The 14,149-nt window shown below is 38.7% G+C and overlaps 1 protein-coding gene and 1 pseudogene across 36 annotated transcripts in view; one reads left to right on the plus strand and one right to left on the minus strand.

Annotated features, from left to right (window-relative positions):
* Positions 1–14,149, minus strand: part of ZNF569 (zinc finger protein 569) — a 103,647-nt gene that overhangs the window by 83,715 nt on the left and 5,783 nt on the right. For 13 of the 35 annotated variants that reach the window (XM_074023384.1, XM_074023383.1, XM_074023382.1 and 10 more), the window contains one exon: positions 2,311–2,550. The exons of 21 other annotated variants lie outside the window; for them this stretch is intronic. In XM_074023384.1, coding sequence (XP_073879485.1) covers positions 2,311–2,339 — 29 coding nt within the window. In that variant the 5' untranslated portion in view covers positions 2,340–2,550. Of the gene's footprint in view, positions 1–2,310; positions 2,551–6,512; positions 6,690–14,149 lie in introns of those variants that run through there. One more of the 35 variants, XM_074023373.1, reaches the window with a different exon arrangement.
* LOC102129928 (large ribosomal subunit protein P1 pseudogene) lies at positions 13,407–13,932 on the plus strand (annotated as a pseudogene). Its single transcript, XR_012427545.1, has one exon. The product of XR_012427545.1 is annotated as a large ribosomal subunit protein P1 pseudogene (transcript).

Below are 14,149 nucleotides of genomic sequence, written 5' to 3' on the forward strand. Positions count from 1 at the left end.
CATCATCATTTTTAAAGGATAGTTTTGCCAAGTATAGTATTCCTGGTTGGCAGGGATTTTTCGCTATTGTTGTTTGTTTTGTTTTGTCTGTTTGATCTTTCAGCTCTTTGAATATATCATTCTACTCTGTTCTGGCCTGCAAAGTTTCTGCTGAAAAATATCCCTTAATAGTCCTATGGATGTTCCCTTGTATGTGATAAGCTGCTTTTCTCTTGCTGCTTTCAAAATTCTGTCTTTGACTTTTGACAATTTGCTATAATGCATCTTGGTATGGGTTTGTTTCATTTTATTTTATGTCCTTTGTGCTTCCTGAATCTGGATGTTTATTTCCTTCCCCAGCTTTGGGGAGTTTTCAGCCATTATTTTTAAAACAAGCTTTCCGGTCCTTTTTCTCTATTTTCTCCTGAGATTCCCATAATGTATATATTAGTCTGCTTGATGGTATTCTACAACCAACTTAAGCCTTCTTCACTCTTTTTCATTATTTTTTATTATCACTCCCCTGACTGAATTATTTCTAATGGCTTGTCTTTCAGTTTGCTAATCCTTTCTTCTGCTTTTTTAGTCTGATGTTGAATCCTTCTAGTGAATTTTTCAGCCAATTCTCTGGGGAGCTCATTAAGAAAAGATGGAGTACTGGTTGCACAAACCAACTCCTTCTCTCCCCTGGATGAGTTAGGGCATCTCTTCCTGACTGTATGGTACTGTACCAGGGGCAGTATCTCTAGCAACAGGGTATCCTGAATCTTCGTACTAGCTTCCCTAGTCTTGTTTCATGTTCTTCCAGGATACAACAGCCTTTACGATTAGTTTCTGATTTCTCACAAACAGAATTTGTCTGTGAATTGTTGCTGAATTAGTATTTTGGGAAGGTGAGAAAGGGTCCAAATCTTCCTATACCACCATCTTGATGATGCCACCACCACCCGCCCGCCTTCATTTTGAAGGGATATTTTTGCTTGGTGTGAAATCCTGGATTGACAGCTTTTTTTCTGCACTTTAAAAATGATTCTCCCTTGTCTTCTTGCTTTCATGGACTCTGATAATAGATCTGCTATACGTAATTCTTATTCTTGTTCCTCAATAGACAATTTTTTTTTTCTTGTTATCTTCAAGATTTTCCTCTTATTCTTAGTTTCCAGCAGTTTAAATATGTTTAGATGTGTTTTAAATTTTTGTTTTGGTATTTATCTCTGAGCTTCTTGGACCTATGGTTTGCTGTCACTAACTTGGAAAAATTCTCAGCCATGATTTATTTAAATACTTTTCTTCCATCTCTGCTGCAATTACCCATCAGGTCCATTTCATATTAGTCATAGTTATCTTAAATTCCTGTTGGGTTGTTGCAATATCTATGTCATAACTAAGTCAATTATGATTATTGCTTTGTCTCTTTGAAGTATGTTTTTTCTTTTTCTTCTTGCCTTTTTACATGCCTCATAATCTTCGGTGAAGGCTGTACATCTTGGGTAGTACAGTAGATACGACGATTAAGAAGTTTACATGAGTATGCCTTCCCTTCTGCTAGGTTTTTAACGTGGGGGGTTATGCTGATCTATTCAATAGCTGGACAGAGTTTGAGGTTTGTCATTGCTATGGTTACACTGAGTGTACCACAGGCTTCAATAATATCCTCTAATAATATCTGTGTTTAAGGTAACGGTTGATTTCCCATGGTTGTTTTCTCAATGCACTTTTCTCCCTTAGTTTTGGGTGTTCCATTTGTGCTGCTCCTCAGAGAGAATCTCTCTTGCAAGCTTCCTAGCTGTATTCTACTATTGCTTCTATTTGATTCTTGTTATTTTGGTGGGGGTTGAGTAGATGGAGGGAAAGCATTCTCTTATGATCTCACTAAGTCTCAGTCTTAGGCAGACACCATATCCCTAAGTCTTGGGGATGTGGCTTTCACAAGTGCTTTTGCCACTCTGCCAGCTGTAGTGCTAGGCCTAGAGCATATTCCTCCCCTATTCTCAGAGATAGTACTTTTTTTCAGGTCCCTTTCCTATACTGCAGTAGCTTTCTACAAGTCTCCTAAGGCAACTGTTTTTGCTGCTTTTCATTATGCAGTGATAGGGAAGATGGGTTTGGGTTGCTGTTGCCCTCCCCCAGCTAGCACCACAAGGAAAGGCTTCTCAGGATTCACCCCCATCTTCCCTATGAGTGCCGCTGGGATTCCAAGAGGAAAAGCCTACAAGAGATTGAACCCCCACCTCTCTAATTTTGCAAATCCCCCAGTAGTTTTACACTTTCATTAGCTGACATTCACACTTTAAAAATCTGTTTAAAAACTTGATAGCTGTATTTTCTTACTGGCTTATATGGTGTCTGGCAGAGTCCATCCCAGGTAAGTAAAGCTTGAGTCCTGTTTCTCTCAGCTGGCATCTTTCTTTCCCCAGATTTAAGATTACTTGGTTGCCCTGTGACCTCAGTTCTCTGATGGGTTCTAGAAAAGTTATTTTGTAGTCTGTCCATTTCCTTGTTGTAGGGTAGAAGTTTGTAGTTTCCTTGTTGTAATGATTGAAGCAAAGCTCCTTCCAGCTGTTTACATCCCTAAGGAGAAACCCAAAGTCCCCTCATTACAATAAACTTTTGAGAAGTCCTTCAGTTTATTTTGTCATGGGGCTCAAAAATACCTTGCAAATAAAGTTAGGATTAGGATAACAGTTTAAAGTCGAGTAAATTAGCTAGGATGGAGTTGGGGTGGGATAGCATTACAAGCAAAGCAGTAGCAATTGGTAAGGCCTCAGAAAAGACAGAATTCAGTATACTGGAGGAACTCAACTTTAAGCTAATTGAGGAAATACTTTAGAAACAAATTCACAAACTAAATGTTATATTCGTAATAAATGTTATTTTTCTTTCCTCTGCAGAGAACTTACTTCCAGGCATATCAATTTGTTTAGTTTTTGGACTATCATGCATAATTCCCTCCTGAAATGAGCTCTGATACAGTTAAAATGCTTACAGCAACTTGCATATCTACATAATAATATATATATTTTTAACAGTCCTCTTGCTTGAATCCACATTTTGCCAAAAACCTAAAACTCATTGAAAGCTGTACACCTGGCAGCGTTTCTCAAGGCAGAAATTCTCTAGTTAGCATGAACTAACTCACAGACTGGGGATATGGCTCTGTGGTGGACAACAACACTATTTTCTCCCCCACCCCCAACTCTTTCCTAGTCTTCTCTCCACTATTCCCATGGGTTCCCGGATTCTAGGTCCTACCACACCACTTTGCAACACATGTTTAAATCACAAGGGAAAAGGGCAAATGACACATGAAAGAAGGATATAAGGGCTGGACATTAGCACCCACTGATGGCTGGAAGAACAGCATTAAACTCTGTGGGTACCGCTCTATCTGGGATCTAAAGTTGCCAAAGACAGTTGCAACCTACAGAAATCAAAAATTTAATTTCTCAAAAGCTTCTTTACTTTGTTCTCTCTTTAATTTGGCTGGCATGTTTGAAAATATTTTTATTCTACTCTCATACTCAAATAATAATTTGGCTAACTGTAGGCTTCTCAGAAAAACAATTTTTCCTCAGAAATTTAAAGCAATGTGACTTCACTTTGCGGCTCCAGTGACTTCTAGTGTTGCTGTATATTGACATTCTACTTCTAGATCATTCCAACTTTTTTTTTCCTCTGTAGAAAGTTTTTGGCCTTTCTTCTCGTGTTAGTTTCTGATAGTTGGTGTGGGTTTTTCTCATTAATCGCACTGAGCTTTTGGTCAATGTATATCATGGACATATGGTCACTGCAATCCGTATATTTATTGTTCTCTTCTAGGAAATTTTCTTGCACCTTTTTGTTGTCATTTTCTCTACTTTCTCTTATGTATAATTCCTAAGAATAGGGTGATCTATCCCTTAAACTGACCATCTAAGTGTCTTATATTTTATCTCTTAAAATTTCTACTTCTCTCTTAGGGCCCATATGTTTGAGAAGGAAGCTCCCATTCATGTTAGTTAAACATTAAGTCACAGAGCTCTCCATTAAGAAAACTTTTTCTTTAGACAGGGAGTTGACGCTTCATGAAACAGTTTAACTGCCTCCTACTTTCCTTTCCTCTAGTTCACTCTAAACATACTTGTATGTATATATTCTAAAAATTTTCCTCCCAAATTTATTGCTTTTAAAAACTCGAGGCCGGGCACAGTGACTCACACCTGTAATTCCAGCACTTTGGGAGGCCGAGGTAGGCGGATCGCAAGGTCAGGAGTTCAAGACTGGCCTGGCCAACACAGTGAAACTCCACCTCTACTAAAAATACAAAAAATTAGTCAGGTGTGGTGGCAGGCGCCTGTAATCCTGTAGTTACTTGGGAGGCTGAGGCAGGAGAATCGCTTGAACCCGGGAGGCGGAGGTTGCAGTGAGCCTAGATCGCGCCAGTGCACTCCAGCCTGGGCAACACAGCAAGACTGTCTCAAACAAAAACAAAAACAACACAAAACTCGAACTACAAAAACGTTGAAAGATTAGTACAAAGAATACTTCTAAAACCCTTAACCTATATTCAGCAATTGCCACATTTTTCTACCTCTCTTTCCTTCTCTAAAAACATGTACACAAACTTCACACTTAACTCTTTCAGAATGACCTCCAAAAACTAAGAAGTCTCCTACATAAACACAGTGCCATTATCACAGCAAAGATATTAAACATTAGTACAATAAAATATATTATTTCTATTCATACTTCCCTAGTTGTCGCAACAATATCCTTTAAAACCAATTTTAAAATAAATTCAGGATTTAATCGAGAATTCTATCCTTATAAAATGCATCTTAAGTAATACTCCTCTGTTTAAATTTATTTTTTCTCCCCTTGCCCAAAATTTATTGGCTTATGGTAACAGAGAAACTGAGGTATGTGGAAATAGGAAAGGAAAAGAGAGTGTGGAATTGGTGTATAATGTTTAAGAATCAACAAAATAAAACTGGAAAATCTTAGATATGTTTATATTCTTTTTTTTTGTTTTGTTTTGGAAACAGGGTCTCACTCTGTTGCCCAAGCTGGAGAAGCGCATGGCTCGCTACAGCCTTGATCTCTGAAGTTCAAGTGATTCTCCCATCTCAGCCTCCCAAGTAGCTGGGACCACAGGCATGCACCACCATGCCTGGCTAATTTATATATTTTTGGTAAAGACGGGGTTTTGCCATGTTGCCCAGGCTGGTCTTGAACACTTGGGCTCAAATGATCTGCCCGCCTCGGCCTCCCAAAGTGCTAGGCTTATAAACATGAGCTACTATGCCCAGGCTGATATTTTTATATTCTTTATGGAGTCCTTTTTAAAAAATGTATTTTATTTTAGATTCAAGGGCTACCTGTGCTTATTAGTTACATGGGTATTACCTTAAATTACTTCAATGACAACTTTTATAATTTTGTTTCTGAATACCTCATTAGCTTCATCTTTCACTCCCTGAAAGTAAACTCCAGCCATACATAATTACATGCTTTCTTAAAATATACAAAGCTCCTTAAAAGTTACTCTATATTACGTTCCCATGCCTAGAAACTATCTCTTGATTGCTGATCATCAGTTCCTTCTTGCTTTTGACCAATGCCTTCTTGTTCTTAAAGAGATCAGATTAAGAATGACTTTATCATTTGATTGGGATATCCCTCTATGTGGATCTATTTGTACTCCTGTATCTCATGAGCTTAACCATCTTGTGGCATTTATCGCTCTGCCAATGCACCCACTGATTTATCTGTCTAAGCAGGACTGTGAACCACTTATGGCAGGGACTGGTCATATGGTTTGATGTTTCATTGCCCAGCACAACCTATATAAGAAAAGATGTGCAGTAAAAGTTTGTGCAATGAATTTAAAATAACTATGATTAATATTTTGAGTGCTCTATGACAAAGTTAGAAAAAGAGATGGGTACTGTAAGCAGAGAAATGCAAGCTATAAGAAAGAATCAAAAGAAATGCTAGAAATAAAAAACATATTAACAAAAAGAAAGAATGCCTTCAATGGACTCATCAACAAACTCAACGCAGTAGAGGAAACAATCAGTGAACCTGAAAATAGAAACTTCAAAAGAAAGTGCACAGAGGAAAAAGAATGAAAAACGAGAACATCCAAACCATGGGACAATATCAAAACATGTATCTATTAAATAGACATCTATTTTCCCAATTAGAAAACCAAAAGGAGAAAAAAAGAGAACACAGATGAAATATTGTAAGTAATAATGTCCATGAATGTTTCAAATTAACGACACACATCAAACCACAGATTGAGGAAGCGCAAAGAACACTAAGCAGGATAAATACCAAAACAAAACAAAACAAAACAAAAAAAAGTGTATATCATATTGAAACTGAAAAAAAGAAAAAGAAAAGGTATTCAAGGAACCCAGAAAAAAGTAACACCTTACCTATAAAATGACATTGATAAAAATTACAGCAGACTTCTTGTCAGAAACCAAATAAGCAAGAAAAAAGTGGTGTGAAATATCTAAAGCATTAAATGAAAAAGAGTCACCAACCTAGAATTTTCTATTCAGGGAAATTATCCTTCAAAATTGAAGGAGAAATGAAGACTTTCTCAAAACAAAAGGTAAGGGAATTCATCACCAGCAGACCTACCCTGTAAGAAATGTTAAAAAGTTATTTAGTCAGAAGAAAAACAATATATGTCAGAAACATGGATTTACATAAAGAAAGGAAGTGCCTCAGAGACGAAATCATGAAGGGTAAGATAAAATCTTTCGGTTCTTTTATTAGCAATTGATCTAAAAGATAAATGTTTTTTGTTAAAGGCTATAATGATAACAGTGTTATTAGGTGATTATAGCTCACGGATAAGTGAAATGAATGAAAGAGACATCACAAGTGACACAACAACGGAGAAGAAGGGGGAACTGGGAATACTGTTGTAAGGTTCCTGCACTACATATGAAGCAGTACAGCATTTTTCAAAAGTGAATTTAGATTAGTTAAAAATACATATTGAAAACTTTAGGGTGACACTAAAAATTTTTAAAAGAAGTATAAATGATAAAGTAAACAGGAGATAAAATGAAATAATATAAAATGCTCAATGAAAACTGTAGTAATCAGACAAAGGAGGAGGGAAGAGAAGAAACCAAACAAAGAAATAAAAAAAGTTTCTATTTGCATAGGAAGCAAATGGAAAACAGCTAGGAAGATGGCAGGTTTTTTTATTTTTTTATTTTTTATTTTTTTGAGACGGAGTCTCACTCTGTTGCCCAGGCTGGAGTGCAGTGGAACAATCTTGGCTCACTGCAGTCTCCGCCTCCTGGGTTCAAGCGATTCTCCTGCCTCAGCCTCAGCTGGGATTACAGGCATGTGCCACCACGCCTGGCTAATTTTTGTATTTTCAGTAGAGACGAGGTTTCGCCAGGTTGGTCTTAAACTCTGGACCTCAGGTGATCTGCCTGCCTCGGCCTCCCAAAGTGCTGGGATTACAGGCATGAGCCACCATGCCCAGCCAATGGTAGATGTTAATCCAACTACAAAAATAATCACACCAAGTATAAATGGTCCAAACACAGCAATTAGAAGACAGATTGTCAGAGTGCATTTAAAAAACAAACAAACAAACAAACAAAACAACCAACTATATATGTCTACAAGAAACCCACTTTAACATTCAGGTTACGAGTAAAGAGATGAAGCTACGCATGGTGGCATGCACCTGCAGTCCAAGCTATTTGCGGGGGCTGAGGCAGGAAGGTTGCTTGAACATAGGAGTTCAAAGCTGCAGTGTGCCATGACTGCATCTGTGAATAGTCACTGCACTCTAGCCTGGGCAGCACAGTGAGACTCTGTCTCAAAAAAAAAAAAAAAGAAAAAAAGTCAAGGGATGAGACTGGTGGCCTATCCTTCCCTAGAAATGAAAAAAACAAACAGGCAAAACCTGTCAGAACCAGACTTTCAGAAACTCTGGGAAATAATTAAAGGTTGCACCCAAGCAAACACTTAACCAGGAGAAAGGTGTGTTAAATGTGGTAGCAGGTCTATGTGGCATTTTAACTAACTTATTCACAATTTACAAAAGTGACAAAAACTCCAAGACAATAGGAATAATTCAAACAAAAGCTGTGTAAGAGCATAGTCAAGAAAATGTATTAAGGTTCACAAAAGTAACCTTAAATAAATACCATAGTTAAAGACAGAAAAAGTCAGCGTGGTAAAGATGCCTATTTTCCCAATAGTATCTATAAAATTTATATAATTTCAATTATAATTACCAAAAAGTTTTTCACTCAGCTTATCAAGCCAAATCCTCAAATTTATTTACGATGAAAAAGCTGGATAAGTAAAACAAAAAAAATTATGGATAGTAAACTAGCATTTTATGCATATTTGCTTACATTAAAAAGTAGAAGGAAAACCAAAAAATTTAACAATTTAAAAACGGTTACTAAAAGGTGGTAGAGACACAAATAGAATAAACACAAGACTTCTCTTTATTTTCTGTATTTGTTTTGTGTACACTTTAATACACCTTGTTTTGTATATCTGACTTTCCAACCATGTAAGTGTTTTACATAATTATAGGACAAAATTAAATTGGATCAAATGTTAAAACAAAAGCTATACCTAAAAACCAGAAGCAGGCTGCTCTGCCTATGGAGTAGCCATTCTTTTATTCCTTTACTTTCTTTTTTTTTTTTTTTTTTTTTTTTTTTGAGACGGAGTCTTGCTCTGTCGCCCAGGCTGGAGTGCAGTGGCCGGATCTCAGCTCACTGCAAGCTCCGCCTCCCGGGTTCGGGCCATTCTCCTGTCTCAGCCTCCTGAGTAGCTGGGACTACAGGCGCCCGCCACCTCGCCCGCCTAGTTTTTTGTATTTTTTAGTAGAGACGGGGTTTCACCGTGTTGGCCAGGATGGTCTCGATCTCCTGACCTAGTGATCCGCCCGTCTCGGCCCTCCCAAAGGGATTACAGGCTTGAGCCACCGCGCCCGGCCTTCCTTTACTTTCTCAATAAACTTGCTTTCAAAAAAAAAAAAAAAAAAAAAAAAAAACCAGAAGCAAAATAAAACAAATGAAACTAATCATGTATCAAGTTTTCAGCTTAACCACATGGAAATTAGTTATAGTTACTTTAAAGCTCAATAATTGGACTGGGCCGGGCGCGGTGGCTCAAGCCTGTAATCCCAGCACTTTGGGAGGCCGAGACGGGTGGATCACGAGGTCGGGAGATCGAGACCATCCTGGCTAACACGGTGAAACCCAGTCTCTACTAAAAAGTACAAAAAACTAGCCGGGCGAGGTGGCGGGCGCCTGTAGTCCCAGCTACTCGGGAGGCTGAGGCAGGAGAATGGCGTGAACCCGGGAGGCGGAGCTTGCAGTGAGCTGAGATTGGGCCACTGCACTCCAGCCTGGGCGACAGAGTGAGACTCCGTCTCAAAAAAAAAAAAAAAATAATAATTGGACTGTACTTCTCTAGAGGGATATATCCTAGCAGCAAATAGATCTATAAAGAAATGTTAAAATTATTTACTGTAGGAATATTGTAAGGACTAATAATGTTGCTCTGAAATTGTCTTTATTTATACATACATATATAGATATACAGATGGATCATTGAGCAAATAAAAGCTACAAAAATAAAACCAAAGTTAAAACTATATAATTTAATTTTTTTTTTTTTTTTTTTTTTTTTTAGATGGAGTCTCGCTCTGTTGCCCAGGCTGGAGTACAATGGTGCAATCTCAGCTCACTGCAAGCTCCACCTCCTGGGTTCACACCATTCTCCTGCGTCAACCTCCCAAGTAGCTGGGACTACTGGCGCCTGCCACCACGCCCGGCTAATTTTTTGTATTTTTTTTTTAGTAGAGACGGGGTTTCACCGTGTTTGCCAGGATGGTCTTGATCTCCTGACCTCGTGATTCACCCGCCTTGGACTTCCAAAGTGGTGGGATTACAGGCGTGAGCCACCGCACCTGGCTAAAATTTTTAACATTGGAAACAGCAGTATGAACTCATGATGCTCATTTTGTTAAGAATATATTTCCTGTTATAATAGGAATGAACCTTGAAAACATGCTAAGTGAAAGAAGTCAGTCAAAAAAGGTCACATAATATATTATTTCATTTATATGAAATGTGTGGAATAGGCAAATTTATAGAGACAGAAAGATCAGTAGTTGATTAGGTTGGGCAGGACCTAGGGGATGCGTACCATCAATCCCATATGAATACCATGTTTCCTTTAGTGATGAAATGCTCTAAAATTCCATTGTGGTGGTAGTTTCATAACCCCATGAAAAAATATATATACAATTATATATATTATTATTATTAATATTATTATTATTTTGAGACGGAGTCTCACTCTGTCGCCCAGGCTGGAGTGCAGTGGTGTGATCTCGGCTCACTGCAACCTCTGCCTCCCGAGTTCAAGTGATTCTCTTGCCTCAGCCTCCTGAATAGCTGGGATTACGGGTGCGCACCACCACGCCAGACTAATTTTTGTATTTTTAGTAGAATTGGGGTTTCACCATGTTGGTCAGGCTATTCTCGAACTCCTGACCTTGTGACCCGCCCGCCTTGGCCTCCCAAAGTGTTGGGATTACAGGCGTGAGCCACTGCACCTGGCTGAATATATATTTTTAAAAATATTAAACTGTATATTTTAAAAGGGTAAAATGTATTGTTATGAATTATATCTTAATCAAGTTGTTAAAATATATACATATATATCCTAGCTCTGTCCACACACAAAAAAACCCTCTAACAACAATAACCATTCCAACAGCAACAAGCACTATAACTGTGGTCTCAAAATACCATTTCCTACTTAAAGCAATCAGGGCACCATACAGAAAATATTGATTTCATGCATAGGGCAGAAAATGTTCAAAATGATCTGGGGATGTCCTATCATATCAGAAACGTAGGACACCATCAAACACTACTGGGGATGTGTTAAAAGGATTCAGAAGCTATCCTGAAACAGTAGCCAAAGATGAGAACATTTAAGCTTGGAAAAGAAAATAAGTGCAGTAATTTAAGACACATCAAATATGCTAAAAATGATGAATATATAATGGTGATAATAATAAAAACAACCCACTAGGAGATGCCAGAGAACCACTTCAATAACTCAAAATCATATAAAGGGAAAGAATCCATTTATTCTGCCTTTTCTGTACAAACTATACCTAAGGGTGAACAAACAGTTGACGAGGAAAATTTTTTCTTTAGGAAAATATTCTAGCTAGTAAACGAAGGAATGACAGAATTAGAATATTGCCATTTTGCAGCCCTTACTGAAATAATGGGTCTAGTTAGTAATCATCCATGTTTTCTAAAACCAGTATAGTGGTAAGAAGAACTGTTCTATTTTTAAAACATATGAAAAATATTCTTTTTTTTTGAGACAGAGTCTCGCTCTGTGGCCAGGCTGGAGTACAATGGCGTGATCTTGGCTCACTGCAACTTCCACCTCCCAGGTTCAAGCGATTCTCCTGCCTCAGGCTCCGGAGTAGCTGGTACTACAGGTGTGCACCACCATGCCCAGCGAATTTTTGTATTTTCAGTAGAGACAGGGTTTCACCACGTTGGCCAGGATGGTCTCGATCCCTTGACCTCATGATCTGCCCACTTCGGCCTCCCAAAGTGCTGGGATTACAGGCATAAGCCACCGTGCCCGGCCCATCCCTCAATATGTCTCACCTTACTTCCTCTAATATTACAACCCAACAGTCCTTCAACCCTGTCAGGACCTTCCATTCCTTGATTCTACTAATTTTTTACTGTCCTTCACCCTCTTCCTGTCCTCACTTTTCCACTTACGTAGCCTAAAATCCAAAATCAAAACAACAATCAATTATTTTGCCAACTTAAGACTCCTTTTGCCTCTCTCTCACATTATTCCTCTTTGCTTCATGAAACCAACATTCTGGTTAAATCCAAATCTCCCCCTAACCTGTCTGTGGCTGCAAACTATGCGGATGAACACTGCAGGATAAAAAGCGGATGAACACTGCAGGAGAAAAAACACACAGCTATACAGAATAGGCTCACTTTAAATTCATAAATACTAACATTAAGTGGGTCTTTAATGGTGCCTAAAAATCATAATTTCTCTATTTTCTGTCCCAATCTCTGTGATTTTCTTTCCCCTGCTCTTCTCAAACTCTAGCACCAGTCTCACTCTCATCTGAGTCTCTTTCTAGGTACTTCACTATAAAGTTAAAACAATCATAAGAGAAGGTTCACAAGTTCTCACCAACACATCTGCCCATTTACTTGTATCTGTGCCTGAGTACTTCTCCCTTCTCTCCTGTTATTACCATGGTCAAGGTCCAAGCTCAGCCAAACTCTGCCACGAGATCTAATTTGCTCTGGCTACTTAAGGACATTTTTATATTATCTGCTTTCTCTCCTGTATTGTAGTTTCTCTCTCTACTGGATCATTTCAATCAGTATATAAACAGAATGTATACCTCTTAACTCCAGCTACCATGCCATTTCACTTCTTCCATTTAGAAAAAAAAAAAATCTTCAAGAATTGTCTAGACTTGATATCTCCAATTTTTTCTTTTCCAGTTCTCTCTTTGGCCTAAAATTCCATGGACACTGCTTTCAGGGTCCCTAATAAATGAATTTCATGTTGCCAAATTCCATGTTTCTTTCTCACTCCTCATTTTACGTGGCCTATTGGTAGCACCCGACACAGTTCTTGTTAAAATACATTCTTCCCTTGGTTTCCAGAATATCACACTCACCTAGTGTTCCTTCAACATTTCAAGCTAGTCCCCGTCAGTCTCTTTTGCTAATTCCTCCTTACTTCCCAGAGTTTGTTATGTTAGAGTGACTCAGAGATCAGTCCTTTGTCTCCACCTTTCTCTATCTACCTAACCTCTAAGTGATCTCATTCAGTCTCGTGTTAAATATCATTTATATCCTGATAATTCCCAAATATGTCTCCATCCTAGACCTTAGATCTCTCTTTTGCCTCTCCTTTTGAACTTCATACTTGTATATCCAGTTGCCACCTTGATATCTCCACTTGAATGTCTAATGGGCATCCTCACATTTCACATACTATATTCCAAACTGAAATCTCACTATTTTCCTACATTCCAAGTCAGTTTTTCCTACATTGTTCCCCTTCGCAGTTAATGACACCTCCATTCAAGTTACTCATAAAAACAATATTGTGTCACCTTGTCTCATTCACAATCTGCCTCAGTTTGTCAGCAAATCACGGCAGCTCTACCTTTAAATTATATCTAGTACATGACTACTTCTCACCATTTTTACTACTCTGGTCCAGATCACCAATATCTTTTCCCTAAAGTACTACAATACAATCATATGCTACGTAACATTTCAGCCAACAACAGATCACATATACAACCAGTGGTCCTATAAGATTTTAATGAAGCTAAAAAATTCCTGCCTTTTTTCCTCAGCTGTCGCGAAGGTGCTCGGTCCTTCCGAGAAAGCTAAGGCTGCACTGGAGTGAGGGCCTCACTTCATCCGGCGACTAGCACCACGTCCGGCAGCGCCAGTCCCACACTTGCCTGCGCTATGGCCTCCGTCTCCGAGCTCGCCTGCATCTACTCGGCCCTCATTCTGCACGACGATGAGGTGACTGTCACGGAGGATAAGATCAATGCCCTCATTAAAGCAGCCGGTGTGAATGTTGAACCTTTTTGGCCTGGCTTGTTTGCAAAGGCCCTGGCCAATGTCAACAATGGGAGCCTCATCTGCAATGTAGGGGCTGGTGGACCTGCTCCAGCAGCTGGTGCTGCACCAGCAGGAGGTCCTGCCCCCTCCACTGCTGCTGCTCCAGCTGAGGAGAAGAAAGTGGAAGCAAAGAAAGAAGAATCCGAGGAGTCTGATGATGACATGGGCTTTGGTCTTTTTGAGTAAATCTCTTTTATAATGTGTTCAATAAAAAGCTGAACTTTAAAAAAAAAAAAAATTCCTATCACCTAGTGACGTCATAGCCATCATAACGTCATAGCACAATGCATTACACATGTAACCTAGGTTTATATAAGTACACTCTATGATGTTTGTGGTGATGCTAATGTAAACAAAACACCCCTACTGCACTGCCAGTGGTATAAAAGTATAGCACATACAGTTGTGTATGGTATTAGTATTTGATAATATTATTGATTATTGATCATGCGTAT

The sequence above is a fragment of the Macaca fascicularis genome, chromosome 19, assembly GCF_037993035.2.
Source record: "Macaca fascicularis isolate 582-1 chromosome 19, T2T-MFA8v1.1".
NCBI classification, from domain to species: Eukaryota; Metazoa; Chordata; class Mammalia; order Primates; family Cercopithecidae; genus Macaca; species Macaca fascicularis.